Source organism: Tupaia chinensis, unplaced genomic scaffold, assembly GCF_000334495.1.
Source record: "Tupaia chinensis unplaced genomic scaffold, TupChi_1.0 Scaffold000097_1, whole genome shotgun sequence".
Taxonomy (NCBI): domain Eukaryota; kingdom Metazoa; phylum Chordata; class Mammalia; order Scandentia; family Tupaiidae; genus Tupaia; species Tupaia belangeri.
Window position 1 is genome coordinate 10,202,725 of NW_006159559.1, and position 27,603 is coordinate 10,230,327.

Here is a 27,603-nt window from a genome sequence, read left to right on the forward strand (position 1 = left end):
ATCAGCAAATACATTAGTTATTTAACTCATCAGCCAATTCAGGGGAAAGGAAGAAATTATTAGAAAACCACTTTCCCTATCTCATGTCAAAAACAAATAAACACATTAGAACAACTAAAGAAAAGGTTACAAATGCAGGTCAACAAAAGTCTTAAGGCCATGAACAACACAATCAAATGCCATGGGGAAAAATGACTATAGAAAAACCAGTAATGAAGCACATGCACCAAAAATGGAAATGCAGCAGAAAAATGACTGTAGGTGTTAAATATTTTTACTATAGAAAAGAAATGTTGAACCCATATATGATGTAATTTATAACCTAGCTGAAAAATTAAAGTAGATGATACTGATCATAGTGCAATTTGGAGGGAGGTAGGTCTCATAATTTGCTACACAAAATTTGGCATAAGCCAAATTCAAAACAATTGTGTCAGAAGGTTGAATCTGCCAAAGCTGAACCATTAGTTGTGTCCCTGAAATAGCAGTTGGGAGATGAAGGAAGGAAAATGCTATGTATGTGATTATAATCAATGGAAATTAATGGCTCAGAAAGGCATTTTGCAATGCCACTGGGGGACAGGGCCACGTAATCCCTGGAGCACTGGGAGCCAGACCACCTGTGTCAGAATTCTGGTTCTTCATTTATAAACTGTGTGTTAAGAACGCATGTTAGATTCTGACAAATTATAATAGGCATATCCTCCCATTGTCTTTCCCCGGACTAACCACAGGTTTCGTGCTCCATGACTTATAAGAGAAAAGGGGCAAAAGAGAACAAGACTGAATTCACTCCAACATTTACTGCAATAAATGATAGTTGGGGCTGGGAATAAAATATCAGGAAATGTGGTCCTTCCTCTCAAAGAGCTCACAATTAACTACAATTTGACAAGGAAAAAATAAGTAGTCTATCAAAACTGAGAAATGGATCTTGACAAATAAGAAAGAGTATATATAGATTGTTCTAAAGTTTTACTTCCTGTGGGCGAGGGCTGAAATTATGTACTAATACACCAAACACTTACCAAGCTTAATATCACTATCTTTAACTTTCTGTTACTTATTTTGATTATCTGAACCAATGATGGGATACTCTGTTACCATCTATGCCATCTCTGATACATGCCAGGCCTTTACCCCTTTCTTCATCTTGTAAATAAACACAGTTGTTTATATGGCCTTCAGATTTTCTTTCAGGAACAGAATAACATCTCTTATTAATACTTGATCAAGGTTCAAAAAAAAAAAAAAAGAAAAAATTCCTCATTTATGCTAAAAGTTGTTGGTTGTTGAAAGTAATTCAGAGTGGGCTGGCCTTATGGTGCAGTGGTTCAGTGCTGTGTGTGGGCCAGTCCATGGTGTGGTAGTTAAAAGTGGCTAGATTTGGGAACCAGCAGTTAGTGTAATGGCTATGTTGCTGGACTCCCACGTAGTCGACCGCGGTTCACATCCTGGACCCGGTGGCTTAAAACTCACGTCGGGCGCGTGTACATGCGTGCCCAAGATCCCGAGAGGAGAATGGAGGAGAAGGGATTGCGGCATGACCATCCCCCCTGGGGGGTGATTTCTCGCTTTCTGTCTCTATGTCTCTCTCTGTCTGTCTGGCGAGCGCACGCGACCTATAGCGAAAACCTCTCCAAAAAAATAAGGGGGTGGCTAGATTCCACATGATTGATCTTACAGTTCGAGTCCTAGATCTAATGGCTTAAGAAACAAACTGGGCATGTGTTTATGCCCAAAATCCTGAGAGGAAGGAAAAGTGGAGAAATTATTGTGGTGTGACCACTCCCAATGGGGAGTGCTTTTCCACTTTCTCTCTATCTCTCTGTGGTGAGTGCAGTATCCTTTGGCAACTAAAAAAAATAACTGCAGTGTGGAGGGATTTGGATCCTACATGGTTGACCATAGTTCAAATCCCAGCTCCAGTGGTTTGAAAAACACACCAAGCATACATGTGTGTGTGCCCCAAGTTGGAAAAATGGAAGAAAAAGGATTATGGTTGGCCATGCCCCACCAGGGGGTTCTCTCTATAGCAAGTGTATGCACTCTTTGACGAAAACAAAGAACAAAACAAAGCAAAAAACCTACAGTGACAACTGTAATTTTAAAATGAAAACTGAGTCTGTAAAAATTAGTATAAAGACATAATAACCTGGAGGTTGCAATTTTAGGCTCTTTATATTCTCTGTCCTGCAAAGGAAGGAGGACGAGCAGGTAAGTGCTCTAATGAGTTCTATCTTCTACTCTACTGTGAAGCTATCTGGCAAAAGAATACTAAAGAAAGCAACCTCCTTACCCCTTGATTTTTTAGCTATTCATAGAAGTACCCTGCTCTTGTTCCTTCCTTATGTGTGTCCATCAGTTAACAACATCTAACATAGATGCTGATCTCCCACTATTTTTATGAGCCTCAAAAGGCAGGAAATTGTATTTAGCTGCATAGAAAGAAATATATGGTTAGGTTTCTACAGTGTTTGAGAAAAGATTAAATATTTTTTCCTTAAATATCTTTTTTTCAGGGACTAGCAGTTAGCGTAATGGCTATGTCGCTGAATTCCCATGTGGCCGACCGCGGTTCGAGTCCCAGACCTGGTGGCTTAAACTCATGCTGGGTACGTGTGTGCACATGCCCAAGATTCCAAGAGGAGAATGGAGAAGGGATTGCGGCGTGGCCATCCCCCCTGGGGGGTGATTTCTTGCTTTGTCTCTCTGTCTGTCTGTCTTCCTGGCGAGCGCAGGTGCCCTATGATAAAAACCTGTCCCCCCCCCAAAAAAAAAATCTTTTTTTCATATGAGAGAGAGGGGCATCCCTGACAGGGCATGACCATGCTGTCATCCTCCCCTTGCTTCCCAACCATCCCAGGATCAGAATTTGGACATCTTATGTGGTTCCAGGATTACACAGCGGCACCCTATTGCCTGTGCCATGCAGGTGGGCCTACTAAAATATTTAAAATATTATCAGAAACAAAGGATTACTATTTGCAGAATTAAATAAAATTTTTTAAGGAAAGAAAAGAGAAACATTAAGAGGAGTAACTTATAAGTCAAGCTGCACTCTGTATCAATTTTGCAAAGTCTCCAAGCAGGTATTTGTATTTTTTGTGCCATGGGTGTCTCTGTGGGTTTGGATTTCATGAAAGGTTTCCTAAGCATGTGGTAAAAAAGTCATCATTCAAAGTGTAAAAAAATATATACAGTAAAAATTCCACGCACTAAGGGAGCATGCTTTATTTATAGACGACCATAACTAGTTATTAATTTTTAAACTCGTATCTATAAATAAAACTCTAAATGGGAAAGAGAGAAGAAATCTTTTGGTTAACATAATAAATCAAAACACAGGCAGTTAAAGTGCAGTGCAGGCATGGACTCAGGAGGAAATGACAGACCTTTAAAGGTCTTTTAAGAATTAGAATATGTTTCTGTTCAATTTAACTGCAGAGCCAGCTGCAGGAGAAAACTCACGTAACAGAAAAAGAAAAAGAAAAAAATGATGCACTCCCTGTGGCTTTTGCTGGAGAAGTAAAGAAATACTCTGGCAAGTGTTCTTCTGCATACACCCGCAGAACATGGTTAGTCTGATCCCTGGTGTCTCACAACATGGCTGACCTATCTGTGTTTCCTTTGTGAGGCCCAGAAACAGCAGAGATAATAACTGAGACAGCCAAAAGGAAATACATTCCTGGAGATTACTTAGACTGCGAGAGCTTGATTAATGAACCCTAGGAAGGACTGAAGATACAGCGAAGTATCCAAAGGACTAAATGAAGAACAGAAAGGAGTTTACATTGGGCAAATGCCAGGAAAAAGAGCTGAAAAATAAAAATAGAAAAAATACACAAAAATTCAAAGAGAAATGTGCCTTCCTGTATATCCAAAAAGAACAACAATAGCAACAACAAAAAGTACTCATGTTTTTCAAGTAAAATGAATCACAGATATTACCAGGAAGAAAGCTGAAGCACATGTCAACGGATAGAAAACAGATATTCTCGGTGTTGTATCTGTTATTCTATGTGTTTATTCTACAAAGATTTTATACCCAGAGAAATATCACTCCAAATCATCTAAACAGAAAACAAAACAAATCTCACCTGGATTTGGAAATACAAAGAAGTCCCTAGTAAAATAAAAGCAGCATTTTCAATTAAGTTTGCTTTCTTGTTTTAAGGAATGTATTGTCAATCTCTGGGATTAAAAATGTTACTACCAAGATACATAGTGAGATAGGAGTGAGATCTCTGGTTAGGTAAATAGGGTTTGGAGTCCACAGAATCAAGAATATGAGAAAAGATGGAATTACTACAGTCAAGCCTTTAACACAAATCATTTACCGCTCTCGCTAAAAATCAGTGATTAACTCTCACGACTTGCTTACACAGAAAGCTGCTTGCAGCCTACTTGAGATAATAAAAACTGAAGCTAGCATTTCTCATATAATTATGTCCCAAACCAAGACTGTAATCTCTCCTGGTCTGGAGAGTAGGAGAGCGAAGGACCTTGAACAATACATTCTTCTTCTTTCATCTGTTATGACTATTTGCTGACTAGGCTAGAAATAGACAAATTGGCTATAGTCCTGAGAACACTGCCTAACTCAAGGACAAAGATTAGCCTAAAACACCCTAGCTGCATAAATATCTGTGCTGGCATCTCTTAAAAGAAAGTAGCTTTTCCCCAATAGTTTTATTCTCCCATTTCCTTAAGCCAAAAGCGTTTTCATATAGTTTTTTGTCAGGGCCCATATAACTGGGCTACTCCTATCCCTAGGAGCTAACCCCATTCAGTCCCCGCCCCCACACTTTACATTTTGCTAGAAGCTTCAGAGCTTCATTTATCTTAGTCCCTGAAAGCATTAGGTTCTCAGCCCCCATGGAGGAATGGCTCTTTCCTAATAAACTTTACTTACTATCCTCTCTGTTTGTCTGTATTTCTAATTCTTCGAGAGCGCTGGGTAGGAACCTGCACAAGTGTTGGGTCTGACCACCCAGCACCCTTGTGTCAAAAGTACTCTTAAAAAAAATTGAAATGTTTTCTAGCATTGTTTCTTGTTAACTTACTTCAAAGAGATGCTGTAAAGGATTGGACTGGAGTTTTTCTTCATAGCCAAAGAGCTGGTAGCCAGTTCCCAGAAGACCTGTTATGATAATCCATAAATGACAAATTACACAATGGAGCAGTAGAGAAGAGGCTTAGCAGGGAAAAGATATAGTTCTGCAAAACGATCAACCTCTCTCATTATTTTTCCGGAGAACTACTGCAAAACTCATGCTTTCACTGTTACCCCATAAACTTAGAATGTTGAATTCTGTATAAATTTAATATATGAATATATCATTAAAATTAAGTTCACAGAAACTAAGACTATGAACTCATTGAACACAAAGTCTAGGACATTTCCTTTTGTACTGACAGTGTCCAATACATCCCAGTAGACATTAATAAAACTAACATTACTGAGTAGCTACTCTCCGAAAGGGTGTCACGATGCCAGGCACTACATACTCAAAATTTGTGAAAAAGAATGGATGAGAAGTGATTTTGAACTTTCTTTTTAAACTTATAAGTGTTAAAACAAAACCAAGGTAGAAATGGGATTAGTGTTGTATTAATTTTTAAATGAATAACTGAAAGAAAACAAAAAAAGATAAAATGTGAATCATCCCTTACTCAATTCTCCCATTCAAGGTAACCAAGCAAAAAAATTCTTTTGTTTGCTCATGTATGAAGAAACTTCAGAGAGTTCAAGAAAAAAATGGAATTAAAGTATACGTTCATTTTGGTGTGAAACTTTTGAAATTCATGTATAATTTTTTTCATAATATGCATTTTCCATGAACTTTTTGAAGACCTTTGCTTATCTTTTTTCATTATCATTTATCTAATTTGTTAGGTTTCTGCAATATGGTGCATGCACTCACTGGAGAGGGAAGGTGAGAAATCACCTCCCACGGGGAATGGCCATGGCACAGTCCCTTCTCCTCCTGGGATTTTGGGCATTCACATACATGCACCTAGTGTAATCACAAGCCACCAGGTCCAGGACTCAAACTGCAGTCAGCCATGTGGGAATCCAACACCTTAACCACCATGCTACCTGCTGGCACCATGGCTTGTATTTAAGACAGGGTTTTGTCATGTAGTGGTCCTTCTTCTTCAGTATTCCCAGTAGCTGGAATACAAATGTGCCCAAGATGGCCCACTGATAGGATGGGCTTAGTCTGCTAAATAGGAGTGTCCATTACTACACTACCATGTACTACTTTGCCATTTTTTTCCCCCTAGTCTTTACTAAGTTCAGAGCTCAGGGTAGTGTTGATTTGAAACAAACACACACACACACACACACACACACACAAACCAAACAAACAAAGCAAACACTAATTGAAGCTTGTAAATTAGGAATGAAAATTTGAAGTATGGACTACAAATATTTGTATCTTAAGATATTTTCCTAAAATATAATCATAATCATATTTTATTTTGAAAGGATATATGCAGCCTGGGCCAAGAACAATAACAGTTTTATTATTATTTTAAATTTGATTTATTGTTTTAATATTTGTTATAGGGCTCATGCACTCACCAGAGAGAAACAGAGAGAGAGGGAGAGTAAGAAAGCAAGCTGCCAGTCTGGGACTCAAACTGCGGTCAGCCATGTTGGAATCCAGTGCTCTCACCACTACGCCACCTACTGGCCCCAATTTTATTATTTAAAAAAATTAATACAGTTTCTACTATTTTATCAATTATCAAACTAAAGGGCCTTGCTGATGTATTTTTGATTCAAGGGTCAGTACAAAATAGAATATTACTGAACAGAGGGCTATAGGATACTTTGGAATTTAGATAGAAACAAGAAGGATGACTGAACCCCTATTTACTTTCAAGCAAAACCAAATGTGATTATGACTCAGGGTCTTGGAAGCAATATGGAAAGATAGCCAGAGTGTTCTTAAAAACAGAAATGGGAAAAATAAAGGCCAATCCCATTTAACATTCAATCTAATACATTTCAAAAACTAATTCTGTGCTTAGGAACTATCTGCCAACTCTCAAGAGTAGATAGCTGAAAATGTAAACTTATAATTCCTCAACGATGATGGTAATAATGGAAATGTTGACAGATCATTAGCTATAGTAGTCCTTTAGAGAAAAGCTGCTATAATAAAATCCTGCAGCTAAAATGTAATGAATACCAGGCTCACATATTTACTAATGTCTGTGAATTATCTAAATCAGTCAAACTATTTGAAAGCAGATGCCACCTATTAAATCTAACAGTTGAGCCCAGAGCTTCTGTCTAGAAGCTCTCAATTTCTGACTCCCAGCTGGTTTTTTATTTTTATTTTTAATTTATTATTATTATTATTTTGTAGAAGTTTTTGCTATAGGGTATGTGCGCTTGCCAGAAAGACAGAGACAGAGAGACAGAAGGTGAGAAATCACCCCCCAGGCGGCATCACCACGCTGCAATCCCTTCTTCTCCATTCTCCTCTTGGGATCTTTTTTCTTTTTTTTGTAGAGGTTTTTGCTATAGGGCGCGTGCACTCACCAGACAGAGAGAGACAGAAAGACAGAAAGCGAGAAATCACCCCCCAGGGGGGATGGCCATGCCGCAATCCCTTCTCCTCTATTCTCCTCTCGGGCTCTTGGGCACGCGCACACACACGCGCCCGGTGTGAGTTTAAGTCACCAGGTCCAGGATTCAGACCTTGGTGAACTACACGGGACTTCAGCAACATAGCCATTACGCCAACTGCTGTTCCCCAGCTGTTGTAAACTGCAGGTTGATTTTTAAAATGCAGAGTATGTTTTATAATTCCTCCACAGTGAATGCCAAGAATACTATTGACAGTTTTAAGATGTGGCCTGCTGGGGTCTGAAGAAGGTTTTTATTAACTAAAAGGGTAAAGTCATAAGAGAAAGTCATAATAAATCTTCTCTGAAAAAAATTCCTGCACACTTTATAAACATTTAAAAAATATTAGTTTTTCTTGTAGATTAGTACTCTAAAACACCTCCCAGGATATAGTCATTCATCACTCTGAGTGCCTCTTGGGTGCTATGTATTGTAGACAAAAATAAATTAAGCCACAGTCCACACCTTCCAGGAACACTCAGCAGGGTAAAGCAGCACACAAAAATACAGTAAGACAGAAGCCTGTATGTGTAGAGCTGGGCACTAGGAACCTGGTGATGCAAGAAGGCAGGCAAGGATGTGTCACCGTGTCAGATAATGTTTTACAGAAGTAACACAAGGCACTCACTATTTGGGGCTCACTTCACTTGTTTCCTTTGCCCCCAACTCCTTAGTTAAAGGGGAAGCCAAATTTTGCACTCTTTTCCCTCTGGGTCACCAGCACACAGTATGACAACAGACCTCACTTCAAGTAGGATGGCCCAAGGAGGCTGAACTTCCCTAGCTTAAAACTGGCAGGGCCGTGGTTAAGAAGGGTATATAGGTAGGCTTCTCTATGTACTCACTTCCACATTTAACTAATAATTATTAATAACAAATGTTAGCTACTTTTCTTTGTTTAAACTACAAAAGCCTACATAAATACGCCTGGGCATGTACACACACATATATATAAATATACATACATATGTGTGTGTGTGTGTACGTGTGTGTGTGTGTGTGTGTGTGTGTGTAAAGGCTTGCTCTGAATATGTGAAGTTTCCATCTCTAAAACTTACTCGTGTGGTGAGAATTACTTTAATAAATAAAAATTTTTCTGCAAAAGATTTGTTAGGAAAAAAGAATGTAGGAGACACAACTATATCCAATAGGATTCTGCATATATTCTGTCCAGATAATCAAACAACAGGATATTAAAAAAAACTACATGCTGGCTCCTTGGTACAGTGTTAATGCACTGCCCAAGAGAAGCTGAATCTCACATGGCAAATATGATTTGAATCCCTGGCCCAGTCAGGCTAAAACACGCTGGGCACATTCATGAGTGTCTAAGATCCAAGAGGCTGGATGGCAGGGGGAAGGGGAATCACAGCATGACCAGACTCTGTGGAACATGCTCTATCATAAATAAAGAAAATAATTTTAAATAAATACATAAAATTAAACTTTACAATAAATAAAAAATAAAATAAAATGTACTCACCAAACTGCATGCCCCAATCTCCAAGGTAATTTATTCTTGTTACTTGATGCCCTAAAGCTTCTTTGAGATTTGCTATAAAATTTCCTGGTAATCAATAAAAGATATAGTTCCTCACTTTTGTTTTCCATTTTGGCATAAGAGCCATATACTCCTCTATTATCAAAGCATAATGCAAAAAAATTATTTTCACAAAATTTACCAACTCAATCTTTCTTACTAAAATTCGTTATTGTGTTTTCATCTATGTTATGAAAAGGGAGTAAGAGATTACTTTTAGGGCAGTTATTCCAAAGAATCACAATTTTCACAAGAACAGAATTTTCAACATTATTAATGGTCACGGGGAACAGAAGTTAGACTACTGCTATTTCTAGTCAATTCCAAGGACAGAAAATAACAGAATCTCAGTAATTAACAAGAAATATGTATTATGTTGTCAGGAAAGCCATGAGGCTTTTTTATGTACAATAAAAATGTGTTACGACCTTCCTGATAACCCAATAACTTGGCTATTCTCTCTGAACCTGAGTAACACTGCTGAGTGTTTTCTAAACTGCTCACTTTACCTGCTTCAATAACTAATGTCCATCCTCTGCATGCCCACTCCCGGTAGCGGTGCACAGTAGTCTAAGGCCTTCACCATCTACAGAACGATGCTGATGCAGGTTTGATATTTAGCATCTGTCCACTCTCTTAGAGTGCTCACATATACTGCAGAAGTTGGAAACCTAAGACGTACATTTCCTAGAATATCTTGCAATTAGGGTTCCAGAAGTCATTTAGGTTTGGGCAATCACATGCACTTTGTGTAAGATTTGGAAAGCAAGCAACTTTTTTTTATTTATTTTTTCCTGATAAGAACCGTTGTGGAGACTTTGTTTTCTGTGGCACCATTAAAAGAGACCCCAGTGCCCTGTCATGACCTCCAGAGGCTATGGGGCTGCCTCGTTTGCCTGCTTTGGCCTTCCCAGCAACTTTGTAAAACAGTCAATATCCTGTAAGAAATCCCTTCCCACTTTACTAAGAGTGGATTTAGTTGTCTGCAAATGATCTCTCAACAATACATTTACCTGACAAGTTCTGGTAGCTATCTTCTTTTCCAGCTTCCCCACTTAGAGACTATCCCAGTCTGTATAGTCCCGGTGACAGAAACATTCCTCATCTGGCATTTGGACTATATTCCCATTTTTCTTAGTACATGTCATCTCACAAATCCAATTAAACACCTGAAACCAGGCTTTTGGAATTAAACGCCCTAATTTCAAAATCTGGCTATGATACTTACTAGTTACATGATCTTGGGGAAGTTACTTTTAGTATCTGAATTTCCTCAGATATTAACAGTAACTACTAGACAGGGCTGTTAAGAAATTAATGAGAAAATACACAAAAATATCTATGATGATATGTAAATTCTCAATAAATAGTACCTGTTCTTGGTCCAAATGTTTCCCTTAGCTACTGTCAAAACAACTTAATCATGTTCTACCCATCAGTGACTCATGGAGCTTTTCTTATAGTGTATATTTCTTAAGCTTTTCCCATGAAATTCTGTCATTTCTTCTTTTAAAATGCTACTTAAGAACTTTGTAAATAAAAGCTAACCCCTTTAAGCAATAATCTATACTGCAAGTATTAATATCGCCAATTCTTAAGCACTCAAGTATAGGTTAAATATAATAGATTAGAGATTATAGGAAATAAATTCTTAGGTGCCTTTCCATTCTAATATTATGCAATTCTAATTTCAGTTTTTAAATTAGGCTACCGCATGTCATATTTTGAATAAATAAAAATTATATTAAACACCAAAGCACTGTAGCCATAAAGTACTTTAGTAATCTTTGTTCATTAGAATAATCTTGTTTTCATTTCCAATCTTGAATAGTCTAGTTAGTATCACATGACTGAGATTGAGTTTCTTAAAATGAAATATAATATATAAGCAAAAAAATTGTGAAGGGTTAATATCATCCTCACATAATTTATTTTTGCATTTTTCAGCTCTGCATACATACATATTATATAGCATACATATCACTTAAAATCAGTTTCTGATTAATCTTGGTTTCTGAATGAACTTTATTTTTCCATTTCTAAAGCAATTCTTCCCATTTCAATTTTTTTTTTTTTTAAGATTTTTGCCATAGGATGAATGTGCTCACTAGAGAAAGAGACAGAGAGAGGGAAAATGAGAAATTATCCCCTGGGTGGATGGCCACAGGCAATTCTGTCTCCTCCATTCTCCTCTCAGGATTTTAGGCATGCATGCTCATGTGCCCAGTTTGATTTTTGAACCACTGGGTCCGGCTCTTGAACTGTGGTTGAACATGTGGGAGTCCAGAGCCTTAACCACCATGCCACCTGCCTGTCCCTCACGTAATTACATTCATATCAATTTAGACTTTTTTGTTTTTTGTTGTTCTTTTGTTAAACATTAGGACAATAAATGTATTACTACTTTTCCAAAGGCATAGTACTTTCTGTGAAACTAAACACTTACCTATGATGGTAGAGCGCAAATGTCCAACGTGAAATTTTTTGGCGACATTAGGTGAACTGCAAAAAATTGCTAAAGTTATTTTTTTAATTCTGAGAATAAAAGTTCTAAGAATGAACTAGGTTATGCCTCCACTGTTTGACATAATTGGGGATTAAAAGACAAAGATAAGTTAAAACTTAGAAACTCAGAAAGAATATTCATAGTGAAGTTGATCCTAAGTCTCATGAGTAGCAATATACAGTGAGGTGTCATATGCTTATGAAGCAGATACATTTAAGGATTAATGAAAAGATGAAAATCAGAGATACTGTTCTGATGACTAGGAATTCAATTTAGTGCAACAGTTCTCAAACATTTTAACCTGTTAAAAATTGAGAACCTCAAAAATTTTGTTCAGAGGGACCAGCAGTTGACGTAATGGCTATGTTGCTGGACTCCCATGTAGTTGATCATGGTTCAAGTCCCAGACCCAGTGGCTTAAACTCACACCGGGCACGTGTGCGTGCATGCCCAAGATCCTGAGAGGAGAATGGAGGAGAAGGGGTTGTGGCGTGGCCATCCCCCATGGGGGGGTGATTTCTCATTTTCTGTCTCTCTGTCTCTCTCTGTCTTTCTGGCGACTGCACATACCCTATAGCAAAAACCTCTCAAAAAATTTTTTTTTTAAATTTTGTTCAGAGACTGGCAGATGGTGTAATGGTTACATGTAGTGGACTGTGGTTCCAGTCCTGGACCCAGCGGCTTAAATCTTATGCCAGGCTAAGACCCCTGGGAGGTGATTTGCTTTCTGTGTCTGTCTTTCTCTGTCTCTCCAGCAATGCATACACCCTAAAGCAAAAATCTCTAAAAATTTTTTTTTGGTCAGGTGGCAATATCTGCTAATACTTACTGGATCAGAAAGTAAAACAGAAAAAAAAAACCTTTATGCATAAAATCTCCCAGAATAATAAAAAATCTGATTTACCATCCAAATTCTCAAACAACGCATTTATCACTTCTATGAGTGCTGGAGGAGTTGTAACCAATCACTTCATCATAGCAAATGCTTCTACAGCACTCACTACCTGACAGGCAGTTTTATGCATTTTATATGCATTCACTAACTTTAATACTCATGAGTGCTGTGAGGTACAATACACTTATCTCTTATATTACAGATAAAGGAACTGAGACAACAATGAGAAGAAATGATGAAGTGAATATGGCAGTATTTCTATGACTGGAATCTGAGTAAAGAACACAAAAGGGTTAATTATGTTCTTTTTCATCCATATGTGAAAAATTCCATTAAGTTTTTTAGCATTAAGGTAAATTAACTTGAACATAACTGGCTAAAAGTAGTAAAATTAGGCTTAGCCATGGTGGCTTGCACTGCTAAGATACTATGCTCTGCAGGATGGGACAACATGGAGGGCCTGGGTTCTATTCCTAGTTTACCCTAAAGGCCAGGCGCAGTAGCATGCACCTTGTAATTCCAGTGACAAATAGCTGGCATGGTGGTCATAACCTTGTCCCAGCAAGGAGGCTGATGCAGGAGAATGTGACAATGCAAAATCCTCTTTTTAAAACAAAAATGAAAGTGGAAAAATTAGAGCTTAATATTTTTGTGTCCATCTCCGTGTGTGTGTGTGTGTGTGTGTGTGTGTGTGTATGGTGTTTTTTTAGACTGTGTCATTATCCTCCTGCATCAGCCTCCTGAGTAGCTGGGACTTGAGGCATGCCCCACTGCACCCAGCTTTTTAGGGGTGCTGGAAATCAAACACAGGCCTCCTGGGGAGCCTTGTCTGTTAAGCAGCAGCATCTACCAGCTACACTACCATGGTTGGATCTAGGGCTTACATTCTGATCTGTCTCTAAAGCCTTATTATATATCCTTTCTCAAGAGTATTACAGCTTGAAAGTTTGAGTCTATGGATATATGCACATAATTATGAAATCAAGAAACTACAAAGATATTAACATAATCATCACTTGGAAAGTAAATGTCTATCTGTAAGCTTAGACGAATAAGCAATCTTTCATTTCCAGCCAACAGAGAATGACAGAGGTTAAATTTCCCCTTCTACCTTTAAATAAGAAGAAAACTATAAAAAATACATTAAACACTGGCTTTATAAAACAACAGGCAGTGAAAGGCTATGATCTCTAACAGAATGACAGCAAATAAAGCGAGCCCTAGGATTGAACCATGCTACTGCCTTATCGGTAAATTTGTAGGATATACCAAGAAAGGCAGGAAAATCATAGCATGAAATGCTTATATTAGAAAAGGAATGTTTTCAAATCAATACTCTAAGCTTCTCCTTTAGGAAAACGAGAAAAAGTAAAGCAAATCAAATAAAAAAATAGCAGAATAAAAGGAAATACTATCGATAAAAACAAAAAGCAATAAAATAGGGGGGAAAATCTCAGAAATCATTTAATATTATAATTATGGTGGTTACAAAACCTGTACACTTTTGCCAAAATTCATCAAATTATGTTTAAATATGGAGAATTTTATTATAGTGAATGTAATATACCTCAATAAAGCTGATTTAAAAAAAATCCCCAGACAAGAGAATTCTATGAAACAATAAAAATATAAGCTGGCACTGGTTGATGCTGACAGCAGAGAACTGAAAACTGATGAAAAGACTTCATTTCCATGGAATACCCTTTGGTAATCTTTTAACTTTTAAGAGCTAGATACTTATAATAGCTATCAAAAACAAAACAAAACTTTCACAGAGGTTTGTATTTTTCCTCTTGGATGAGAAGAACTGAATCTATCAGGATCTTTAAGCCTTGGTAACCATTCCTTAAAATGATCAATTTGCCATTATTTGGCACCATATTTTTTTTTAAAGAATTATTTAATTGGGGCTGGCAGGTGGCATGGTGGATAAGGTATTGGACTCCCACATGGCCGACCACAGTTCAAGTCTCAGACCTGGCAGCTTGCTCTCTCACTTTCTCTCTCTCCCTCTTTCTTTCTCTCGTCAATAATATTATTGTCAAATTAAATAATAATAACAACAAATAAAATAAACATTTAAAAATAATTACTTGTATGTATTGTTATTTTAAAATTTACTATAAAGAACATGTGCTCACCAGAGAGAGACAGAGACAGAGAGAGAGAGAGAGAGAGAGAGAGAGAGAGAGAGAGAGAGAGAGAGAGAGAGAGAGAGAGAGAGAGAGAGAGAGAGAGAGAGAGAGAGAGAGAGAGAGTGAGAAAGCAAGCTGCCACATCTAGGACTCGAACTGTGATCAGCCATATGGGAGTCCGATACCTTAACCACTATGTAACCTGCTGGCTTCCTGGCATCATATTCTTAATGAGAAGGGAATACAATGAAATGAAAGTCAAATTCAAATACAAAACAGTTAAGATTGACCTTGCAGAGAGAGGACAGAGGCAACAGTGGTTAGCTTCAAGTCCATGATGGACAGCCATCTTCCCTTTATCACACTGCTCCCATATTTGACAAAATATATGACAACCTATACTATGTATCAGAGAGGCAGTAAAGGTTCAGTATCCAGGCTTCAGAATCTGGGTTAGCTCTGTGATCCTAAACAAGTTATGTATTATTATCATCTCAACTTAGGGGGAAAATTTCTTGAACATAATGATTATAACACATATCCTATGGAAAAGTTAACTTTTTTATTTTAAGATTTTTCCCCACAGGATGTGTGCACTTGCCAGAGAGACGAGACAGAGAGGAAAAGTGAGGAGGATGGCCAGGCTGCTTCTCTCAGGATTTTGGGTGCACACATACACCTGGCATGGTTCTTAAGCCGGCATGTACAGGACTTGAATTGTGGTTGGCCATGTGGGAATCCAGGGCCTTAACCACCACCTCCCTACCTACTGGCCCCCAAAAGCTGACTATTTTACCAATTCTCTTCTTTCATCCCTCTCATTTTCAGAAAAAAAACAATCCAAGAACAATGTTCTCTGTCAATTTTGACCTGTTCCTCCACCTCCTTTTTTCTACTCGGAAACCACAATGGTAAGCACTGAAATATCTGGAAAACTTCTAAGTGGGAGGAGAAGCAACTGGTCCCACAACACCAGACAGAAACCATCAGAGAGTCAAGACAGCTGCTGGGAGTTGGCTGCTGGTTCCCCAATTTTAGCCTTCTTCTGACCAGCAGTTGGCGTAATGGCTATGTCACTGGACTCCCATGTAGTTGACCGCGGTTAAAGTCCCGGACCCAGTGGTTTAAACTCACGTAGGGCACGTGTGCATGCTTGCCCAAGATCCTGAGAGGAGAAGGGATTGTGGTGTGGTCATCCCCCTGGGGAGTGATTTCTCACTTTCTGTCTCTGTGTCTCTCTCTGTCTTTCTGGAAAGCGCACATGCCCTATAGCAAAAATATCTCCGAAAAGAGAAAGGATAAATTTCAGCCTTCTTTAATTGCTTTAAGAAAAAAGCCAAAAGTTGGGGGTGGTTCCCATAGCATACTGGTTAAGGGAAATGGATCCCACATGGCCAACCACAGTTTGAATTCTGGCCCCAGCAGTTTGAAAAACATGCTAGGCACATGTGGAAGCATGCCCTACATTCCTGAGCTGGAGAAATGAAGGAGAAGGAATTGTAGTATTGCCAAGCCCCACTGGGGAGGCAGAAACTTTCTCCCTCTTTCTGTTTCTGTATCTCTCAGGCAAGCATATATAAACTCTGGCAATTAAAAAAAAAAAAAAACTGGAAAAGTCAAGTCCATAAGCAAATAAACCATCATTTAAAAACCTACAAATATAACAGGTTAACTTTAGACATTTCTTATTGGCACCAACACAAAGGAGTGCCATATAGAAAACAAAATCTTAAGAGAGAAGCCAGAAAATCACTAACTAAGTTGGGCAGGAAGGATGGTGAAAGTGAAGTAAAAATGCAGAAGGTGGGCTGGCCTCACAGCACAGCAGTTAAGCACTGCAGTGAAGATGCTGGAGCCTAATGGTTGACCAGGGTTCAAAATCAGTTATGGCAGCTTGAACAACATGCTGGGGTACACATGTACCCATGATTCTGACATGGTAGAGATCTGGAGAAAAAAGGACTGGGGTATGACAGGCCCCGCTAGAGGGCAGGAGTGCCTTCTCTCTATTTGGAATGCATGCTCATATTCTCTGACATTAAAAAAAGGCAAAGGTGCTAAGAGTGCTGGTGACACTTTATAAGTTTCAAGAAACTTACAGAACTTTGCAAGGATGAATGCATGGTAGCGTGTACTACACTATCTTCTGCTGCTTAGATAACAGAAAGGAGTTTAAGAGTAATGTGTTTTCTTAGGGAAGAAAACGATGTGTCCTTCATCAATTTAAAGACATGAATGAAGGGACCAATAAATGGCATAATGGTTATGTTACCGGACTCCTGCATAGTCGACTGTGGTTGTAGTCCCAGACCTGGTGGCTTAAAATTCATGCTGAATGCGTGTGTGTACGTGCCCAAGATCCCAAGAAGAGAATGGAGGAAAAGGGATTGCAGCACGACCATCCCCCCCCCCCCCCGGGGTGTGTGTGTGTGTGGTTTCTCACTTTTTGTCTCTGTCTCTCCTGTAAGCACACATGCACTATGGCAAAAAAAAAAAAAAAAAAAAAAAAAAAAAAAAAAAAAAAAAACTCAAATAAAAAAAAAAAAAAAAAAAAAAAAAAGGTGGCTACTACAAATTCTTTGCCACTCTTGCCAAAAAGGGACAGTTATTTTCCTTCCCCAAATCTGAAGTGATCCTGTGACCTGCTTGATCAGAACATGACAGAAACAATGCAGTACCTATTCCAAGATTAGAGTTTTCATTACCTGGAGCCTCAAACAGGTCAGGCTGAAGAGACAATGTGGAGAAAAAGAGAGATGCCTGGCCAGAGAAATAAATGGCCACCTTGGATTTCTAGCCCCTGAGAAATCTCCAGATAACCATATTTACATAAATGATCTCAAACAAGTAGAAGAACCAATGAGTTTATACACTCTTCTCCCCATACTTCCTGATCCATGAAGTTATAGGCATTAAACTGGCTGCTGTTTTAAGACATTAACTTTTTCTTAAAGAGTCAGACAGTAAATATTTGTAAACTTTTGGGCCATCTGATTTTTGTTTCAACTACTCAATTCAATTCAGCTCTATTCTGCTCCACTGTCGCTTTTGAAACCAGCTATTGTAGACTATACATAAATGAATGTGTACAACTGTGCTCCAATAAAACTTTATTTCAAAAGCAGGTGACAGGTTGGATTCTGCCCATGAGCAAACATTTATTTATCAATCCCTGTATTAAGCTTCGGGAAGGTTTCTTATTCAGCAAGAGATCATTGAAATGACAGGCAACTTTCCTTGAGAGATGGCCTTAGTATAATTCCTCTATGGTGTGTGGATAATGGCATGATGTTCTTACCATAAGCTGATGAATTTGAGTCTTAGGGTGTCATCTTTTATAAGAAGACAATTGAGTGGCAGAGATGGTAGAAATTTAGAAACTGGAAAGTTCGTTCTTTCCCTTATTGTCTAGGTACTAATCATAGCAACTGAGAAAATAACCCCCCAAAATGAGAATAATATCTGAAAAAATTAAACACCTGAACATCCGGATAATTGGTATCCGGAAGATGAATACACTAAGGGCATTGATCATCTATTCCATGAAACCCCGGAAGAAAACTTGCCAAACCTAGAGAGGCATTCAAATATCCAAATCCAAGAAATAAAAAGGATGATGAAAAGAATCCCATATCAATTTAAAAAAATCAACCATAGAAATAAATATTTAAGAAGAGCTACAGCAAGTTTTATACTATTTTAATGCTAAAAATAGTTCATATCAAGATTCTTCTTCAGCTTTTAGGAAGATAAACAGAATATCTCTGATAATTTTCTTGAGCTGCCAACCTCCAGCTGTACAATTAAAGTGTTAGCTCTTACTGTTCCCTTTACTTCTTTGGTTATTTCAAAATAGTGCTATTAGACCATTATGCTGATAGCACATTAGAAGTCATATAAAGATTATAGCATATTAAAACTTTAAGCTATTTTTCTGGTAATTAAAAAAATATTTATTACAAATACTCAAGACTTTGTTCTCTGATAATCAAAGTACTTTTAAATTCTCTTCTTTCTTTTTTATTTTTTTGTAATTTGCCAGAGGGTGCATGCATTTGCCAGAGAGAAATAGAGACAGAGAGAAAGTGAGAAAGCACCCTGCATGGAGGATGGTCATACCATAATCCCTCCTCTTCCATTTTTCTTCTAGGATTTTGGGCATGCACACACAGGCATCTGGTGTACTTTCCAAACCACTGTATCTGAGACTCAAACCACGCAGTTGGCCATGAGGGATCTAGCTGCCTTAAGCATTATGCCACCTGGCTCACCCTAAAATTCTTAATATGGTAGTAACCACTACTTTTGGTTTAAGAATCTATTAAAGTGAGTAGTTAGGTCTCCCAAAAAAGTAATTTTTAAATTATTTAAAAATAAAACATAATAATAACTAGACTTTTTGGGATTGGAAGCCCAAAATCCATTTTTATTCATAGTTTAATGAATGACTCACTGTGGTTTTAAGAAAATAATATAATCTTACTGATTTTCAGGGTTTTTTCACATGAACCTAATGAGAATCCAAATGATGATGATAAAACACTTACCTGCCCAGTTAGCTAGTTAGTCTTATGTCAATACCTAAGATGACTTAGGCACTCACCTAAATTCAACCACAATCTTCTTCTGTGGAAGTCCAGAAAAAAGTTCACTTTTTAACCCATATTTTGAGCCATCTTCAATTACTTGTTGTAGCACTGTCTAAAAAGTAAAAGGAATGAAATTTAATGACAGAACAAAACTGCAATGTTCTTAATTACTATAATTGGGAATTAAATCTTGCTAATTTGTTCATTTTAACGTAAGAAACTGAGAATTTTATAGAATTGTCAACAATACTACCTCTAGTTCCACCTCTTTCATTGCTAATGCTAGATACAGTAGTCATAACAGGACCTAACATTTATGAGGCTCTGTGCCCTCTTACATATCAAATCTATTCATCCTCACAGTAACCAATGATGTAAATATTTTAGATAAGGAACCTAAAGCTTGGTGAGGTTAAGTAACTAGCAAAAGTGCCATGGTAACTATTAACAACAAAACCAGAATCAGTACCTAACACTTATTGAGTGCATAGTATGTACCAGGTACCGGTCTTCACATTTTATATGTATTAGCAAATTTAATCTTCACAAAGCCTTAAAAATTAGTACTAATTTTACAAATGAGGGGAAAAAAGCACAGAAAGGTTAAACAACTTTCCCAAGTTTATACTACTAAGATTTGTAGCAAAAACTTTTCCCATTGCACAGCTAACGTGTTAACTACTACATGCTATTGCTGCTATTTTTGCAGTTCTTAAGATCGCAAGTAGTTGTAGGAAATGAATATAAATGCATAATTAAATGCCTATTTGCTACACAAGTGATAAACAAGGAAATCTCACAGAAACTTCCAAAACATATTTTGAGTTAATCTTTAGCTTATAGTTTATTTTTATTCATGGTAAAGATGCATTTTTTTTTGTTTCTTTAAATATGGGGTTTTGAAATTACTGTGATAAACTTTTATTTACTCTTATACTGGTTTTGCTTCACAAACCACATCCCAAGTCATAAAAATATTTATTTTTATATTGGTTTTGCTTCACAAACCACATTCCAAGTCATAAAAATGTAGTTTATGATGTGGGGAGTTTTATTATCAAAGAGTGGGTTAAATGGAACAGACAAAGAGGACAGCAGCACGCAATGAACAGTATATAAAAATCGACATTTAAGAGGCATCTACAGAGTGCTGGGTTCAAGATTAGGTGGTTCTATTGAATATATGTTATCTTAAAGGTGGAAAATATTTCCCACTGGATGCATGTAAAAACTGTGGTTTGGAAACTATGTGTTTTTGCACAATGACACAGGAAAAAATAATATTCTCTTCACTCACACTGTGCAGAAGGAAACAGAAAGGATTAATACAATATGTAGACATTAAATAGAACAGTGACTGTACTAGGAGCCAAATAAATGTTCTTACTCTAAGAATACGTGTGACAGAAAGATTGCAAATGGAGAGATAAACATTACTGAGAAGGGATCCACATTCAGATCATTCTAAATTGGAAATCTACAAATCTTTTTCACTTCCCTTCAATTTTAATGTAATGAAAGATAAATTCTATGGTAGGTTAGAATCCTCTCCAGCAAACGACCCTCTGTTCACTAATATTTCAGTCACAAACAAAAAAAAGCAACTCTAATAGAAGAATATCTCATATACTCCATTTCCAAAACTCTCATTGACAACTGGACCACATGCTACCCACTTGCGTTACCATTTCACTAGAAATGTTCTCAATATACTAATCACCAAACTCAATTGATTCCTTAAATTTTGTTTAGTATATTTTTTATGAATACATTCTCCTTGTGAAATAGTGAAATAAAAAATAAACATTTAAGATACAGTTAATGTCTCTTTTGATCATCTGTCCTTATCCTGATCCCCTCCCTCCTTCCCCAAGGGTAACCACTTTTCAAACATCTTAGATGGTGACGACTCCCCTCCCTTTTCAACTATTCAGTTCCCTTGGTTATACAGATGCCACTCTACTGACTGGTTTCTCAGCTTCCTTTGTAGGCCCCTCTTCCACTCTCTGCATCCTGCTGGGCTTTGGGGCACACACACACGTGTCCAGCATTGTTTTTCAAGCTGCTGGGGCTGGGATTCAAACCCTGATTGGCCATGTAGGATTCAGCTCCCATAACTTCTAGGATGTATCTTTACTATGACTACAAGCAGGGCCATTATGAGCAATCTGCTTGGTCCTATAATGAAAATCACATACTAAGATTTATAATAGATCGTTAAGGCTGCAATATAGGGAGAATTTCCTTATGAGAAAGAATAGCTGAACTTCAAACCCTAACTCTTATTCCTTCAATGTCTATGGAGAAGGATTTGAAAATATTTTAAATAAGCAAGCTAATGGGCATCCTTAAACCAGAGAAAATTCTGTGGATTGTTAATTGAAATAAAGTGTGAAAATCTGTGGCCATTCAAACGTTAAACTATTAAGTAAAATATATGCCTATCTTAAAATACAAACCACATCTTTTTCAGCTAGGTTGGCTATACAGGCAAAACTCCATCTACCATAGCACATTTTCCCAGCTCAGAGAAAACAAAAACGGTTTCACTGTCTATCAAATGGCCTAAAGTTTGGAGGGCAGTTTGGTGAACTACATGTCTACTTCCACAAAAATCTAGAAAACAACTGGAAGAAACAGTCATTTATTTTAAAATGGCACAGTGGACTCACTGGTTTGCTAAGTTGCTATTGATAGAAAATATTATCAAGAGTCCAGCAGGTTACAGATACTTTTTAACAAGCTGAGAACAACTCTCCTTTCGTCTGTGTGGCTTATTTAACTAATTTACCTCAAAGAGTGAAAAAAAGACAAGAGAGGTTCAAAGATCTAGAGACAAGCATGAACAAAAATTCTCCAGACGAATTACAGAACCGACGTCCAAGTGTCTGTGGACTGTACAATCTTGGTAAAAGAATGTATTAGAAATTTTGGTTTTATAGCCATTTCAGTTCAATACTGCAACGTTTACTAAGCCTGACCAACACAATATTGGGATATAATTCTTTTTATTTTTCCTTTTTTACCACAGGGCATGTGCACTCACCGGAGAAGAAGAGAGAGAAAACCACCTCGCAATGGGGTGAGGTCATGTTTCAATTCCTTCTTCTCCATTTCTCCACCCTATCTCAGCACCCCCATTAGATTTGTGGGCACACATGCGCATACATCCAGGACGACTGCTGGGGCTGAGATTCGGACTGTGTGGTCAGCTACCTGGGACATGGCTCCGCAAACGATCAGGACATGAGGCCTGACTAGGATGTATTTCTTTTTAATAATAATAGGCCAAAATATGCATTATGATAAAATTCAAAATTCAATTGAGATGAAAATTCTCAATAAAGTCTTTTTTTATACCACCACCTATTTACGACACATTACCTGTCCTCCAAGGTCTCACTTGAGTGGGACCAAATTCCTCTATGAGATTTTCCCAGTCCCTTCTGGCCATCTTGATATCTACATCTCTACATTTTCCTTTCTTTAATGTTTTTGCCATAGGGTGCATGAGTTCACTGGAGGAGAGAGACAGGGAGAGTGAGAAATCACCCCCTTGGGGTTGACCACACCACAACCCCTCGGCCTCCATTGTCTTCCTGGGATTTTGGGCATGCACGCACATACTGTGCCCAGTACGATTTTCAAGCTGTCAGGTCTGGGACTCGAACTGCAACTGGCCACGTTGGGAGTCCAGCACCTGTTGGTCTGCATTTCTAAATTTTTTAATGCTTATTTTATCATTATCTTTTTTTAATGTTTATTGCTATTATAAGAAGAAACTGTCTCATGATTCCTTCTATATAAATCTTATGCTGCCAAAAGATTACAGGATACCAGGGAACAGAAACTAGCAGTACTTTTCTTATATTCATAGAGTTCTATTTATTCATTCAACAAATAATTATCTAACATGTGTTACTTGCCACTGTGCTAGAAAGTGTAGAGCCAATGGTGAGAAAAAAATTATGCTATAAGCCCTAATGGAACTTAAGAGTTTAAAGGGCAAGAGGAATAAATAAAAGGAATGTAAAATAGAAACTACAATATGTGCTGCAAAGGAGATAACCAGTATATAAGATCATATACATGAAGGGGTCAGAAAGATCCTGCCAAGGAAAGGCCAAGATCTGAAGGATGAATAGGTGTAAACTTGGGGTGGCACACCAGGCAGAGGGGTCAGAATATGCAAAGGTTCTGAGGCAAAATAGGCATGCAAGTTCAAGAAATGGAGGACTATTGTGATTACAGCACAGAGAGTGAAACCACAATGGCTAGACAAAAAATCTACTCTTACCTTTGTTAATAGTTCTCTGTTTATTTTGAAATTTACAGTCCCTTGACCAGTGCTGATCTCACTGACCACTGTATCACATTTTAGCTGAAAAGACAATAAATCACATAAAATAGGTATGTTATATAATAGGCCAAGTGGAATAATATTTTTAAAAATTCAATTTTATTTATTATTATTCTTTTTTATATTAGATTTAATCACGTATATCTTTGCAGTGGATAACATTTCCTTTTCCAGTATGATTACCATGCATATCAGTCAAGACAAAGACATTTCTATCCACATAATCATCAGCAAATAGCTTTTCATTTTTTACAGATTATTATTATTATTATTATGTTTCATTCTTCTTATTTTTTTAAAACATTCACTCACTATATATCATTTGGCTTGTAAAGAAAATTTATGTAACATGAAATACTTCTCAGACTAATCCAGTTGAGAATATTATGTATACTATCATAAACAGGTAATAATCCATTTCTATGTCCCACAAATGTCATGCCTATTTTTCTCCTGCTTTTCTACTCTATACTCTTCCCTTCTCCCCCAACCCACTGCTTCCACACTGTCTTCAGCATCCATAACTATTTTCACTGCTTTTATGCTCTCCAACATTTCAATCTCTATCATAAAGTGCAGATAGTCAGTATACAATAAATGGATACATACAATATCTTTCTTTCATAGTCTGGCTTGCTTCACTCAGCAATTAATCTTCCATATTCAACCACTTTCTATCAAATGCCACAGTCTTATTGTTTTTTATGGCTGAATAGTATTCCATTAAATATATGTGCCACACTTTTTCAACCCATTCATCTGTTCGTGGACATTTGGGTTGGTTCCATGTCTTAGCAATCATGAATAATGCTGCAATAAACACTGATATGCAAGTGCTTTCCCGAGTGAGTGTTCTCCTATCCTTTGGGTATATACCCAGAAGTGGGATTGCTGGATCAAATGGTAGTTCTATTTGTAGATTTTTGAGGAACCTCCATATTGTTTTCCACAGTGGATCAATTTGTATTCCCACCAATAGTGTAGGACAGTTCCCCTTTCACAATCCTGCTAACATATATCACATTTTCTATTTTCAGTCTTTGCCATTCTGACAGGGGTTAGGTGGTATCTCATTTTGGTTTAAATCTGCATCTCCCTTATGATGAGGGCTATTGAGCGTTTTCTCATATGCTTTTTTGGCTGTTCATATGTCTTCCTTAGATTTTTTTTTTTTAATTTTTATTTTCTACCTTAATTCACTATACACCATCACAACCCACCAATAAATTTTCCATCCAAAATACACTGTGTACTGGTTCAATCAAGCACATCAACATACATGTTCTCAGCAAGTAATTTTCCAATTCTTACATCCTGCATACCTTGCCCTTTGTCTTGCCATCCCTGATTCCCCATCCCCCACCCTCTGCCATGTCCCATCTTCCCCCTCCTTTGTCCCTGGCATCCATGATTGCCCTCCATGCCTTCCGCCCCCTCCCATTCAATTGTTCTGCCATTCCTTAGATTTTTGTTCAGCTCATTTTCCCATCTTTTAATTGGGTTAGTCATTTTTTTCTTGAATAAGCCACTTGAGTTCCTTGTGTATTCTGGTTAACAGTTCCTGATCTGAGGCATAGTTTACAAAAATATTCTCCCACTCCAAGGATTGTTGATTCCCCTAATTACTGCATTCTTTGCTATGCAGGAACTTCTTAATCTAATATGGTCCCACTTGTCTATTTTAGGGATTATTGCCTGTGCTTTGGGAGTCTTATTTAAGAAGTCTTTGCCTACCCTAATCTCTCCCAGAGTATCCCCAGTGTTTTCCACCAGTAGTTTTATAGTTTGAAGTCTTAAGTTTCAGATCTTTGATCCATTTTAGGTTGATTTTGTTAATGATGAAAGACGAGAATTCAGTTTCATCTTTCTGCAAGTGGATACTCAGTTTTTCCAACACCATTTACTAAAGAGGTTTTCCTTTTCCCACTGGATTGACTGGTATCCTTTGTTAAAAATCAGTTGGCTGTAAGTTTTGGGGTTTATTTCTGGGGTCTCTATTCTATTGCATTGGTCCACCTGTCTGTTTTTGTGCCAACACCATGCTGTTTTGATTATCACAGTTTTATAGTATATTTTGGGATCATGGAATGAGATGCTGCCCACTCCACTCTTTTTGTGCAGGATTGCTTTGGCAAAGATAGTATTTTTAATACTGTAAAATTGGCTTACAAGGACAGCAGATGAGTTATCTCTTACAGTTATTATATCTAGACCTGGACTTTAGCCAATCACTTCAGTTCCATCATTATATTTAAGTAAACACCTTTCTTTTTGTATTGACTAGAATGCTATTCTGTATGCAGTCTCTCTCTTCCTCTTACTGTTTCCCTCACTTCAAATTTTCCATCTAATGGAGAAAAACAAGCATTAATCTACCCCTGTTCTACCTACTCTTGACATGCAATAAACACTTTTTATCTTACCCACCTTTTAGAAGAGCCACAGAACATGACATCCTTTCAGAGTTTACTATAAAGCATATATACCCACACGTAAGATGTAAATAACTTCAACAGTTAGCCTTATATGTACGTTGTTTATTTTTTAACAGTTTAGATGTTATAATCATGAAATAACATGGAACCTACTTGAGGAGATACCTGTTGTCACTAAGAACTAGTCTTTATTTCTGAGAATGTATAAGAAATGGAGAGAAGTGACTATATATTATAATTAGAGTATTTCTACTCCTGATACACTTCCTGATAAAAATTTGGGGTGGTTTTGTGATCAAATAAATATTTACTCAGCTACCAAAACACCTTCATCATATTCATTCTTTAATTAAACATCTTTTTTTAAAGATAGAGATATTCATAGTTCTAATTTTTCAGAGTTCCTATATATTTCCTCTTAGGTACCTGTAATAGCTCTATTAAAAAACAAATAAACCCTTGTCCAACACCTTCCTTTTCTGAGAATATTATGCCAACAATTTAGATTTGGTTATTCTCTACAATCTTTTCAATTTCTCTTTTAGATACTGAATCCCTTGGAGAACTTAGAAATAAAAGATGCTTATTAAATCATCTAACTATCTCTTCTCTGTAATCATGATTACATTTATACCTAATAATTTCTTCTCATATTGTATTGTTCATCTCAGAAACTCATTTTAAAAATTGAAACCCAATTTATCAAGCTGTTCTCCTAAATTCAAAAGTCCACCCAGCTTCAATCTGTTAATTAATACTTCAGTCCTCCTGTAAGTAGTTAATCAAAAAACTGAACAATGTCAGCTCAAGAAGGATGCTTTATAAATAATTTGAAAAATCATCACAACCTTATAATACATGGCTAAAATGATTTTAAATTATATTTTCTAAGATGCCTTGAACAAAGAAACACTGCTAAGTTCATTATTTATGGCTGAGATAGTCTGCAGAATATTTTCTCTTTAAAAAAATAAGCTCATTACAAGGTCCAAAGGAGATAATATCGCTAAAGTACCTTCTCTGCCAGTCTTTCGGCTTGAACTTGAATATCTTGTCTTGAATGGTCATTGCTGCTTTCCAATAAAGAATCCACGGAAAGCTGAAAATCAGCTACTTCTCTAAAGAGAGACATTGAAATGAGAAAAAGCTGTTATTATCTTAAGCATTATGAGTATAACAAAGAATTGTCACTGTAAGCTCTCTACACTGACACAAGTCTATCAGAAGGTGTTGTGCTTTCTAAAGTAAAAAGAAGGAAATTAGAAATCACTTCATATTTATTTAGAATTTTTATCTTTTATCATCTTATAAAATTCTGCTTCATCTTATCTTTGTGATATCTCTATCAACTAGGTAGAGTATCCACCTTATTTTATAGACATGAAATGGATGTCTGGCAAGTTTCCCCTAAAATCCTACTGTAACCAATAAACAGACTCAAAAAAAAAAAAAAAAAAAAAAAAAAAAAACCTAGGTCTCTTGAGCTCTCCTCCAA

General features: G+C 37.1%; 1 protein-coding gene across 1 annotated transcript in view; it reads right to left on the reverse strand.

The window, feature by feature from the left end:
• The window catches only part of RARS2 (arginyl-tRNA synthetase 2, mitochondrial), a 74,633-nt gene that overhangs the window by 26,741 nt on the left and 20,289 nt on the right, over window positions 1–27,603 (reverse strand). The window contains exons 3-8 of the mRNA XM_006143410.3: window positions 27,124–27,226; window positions 23,611–23,694; window positions 19,328–19,425; window positions 11,635–11,690; window positions 9,132–9,215; window positions 5,067–5,143 (exon numbers count right to left, since the gene is read on the reverse strand). Of these exons, the coding sequence (XP_006143472.1) occupies window positions 5,067–5,143; window positions 9,132–9,215; window positions 11,635–11,690; window positions 19,328–19,425; window positions 23,611–23,694; window positions 27,124–27,226 (502 nt within the window). The remainder of the gene's footprint in view (window positions 1–5,066; window positions 5,144–9,131; window positions 9,216–11,634; window positions 11,691–19,327; window positions 19,426–23,610; window positions 23,695–27,123; window positions 27,227–27,603) is intronic.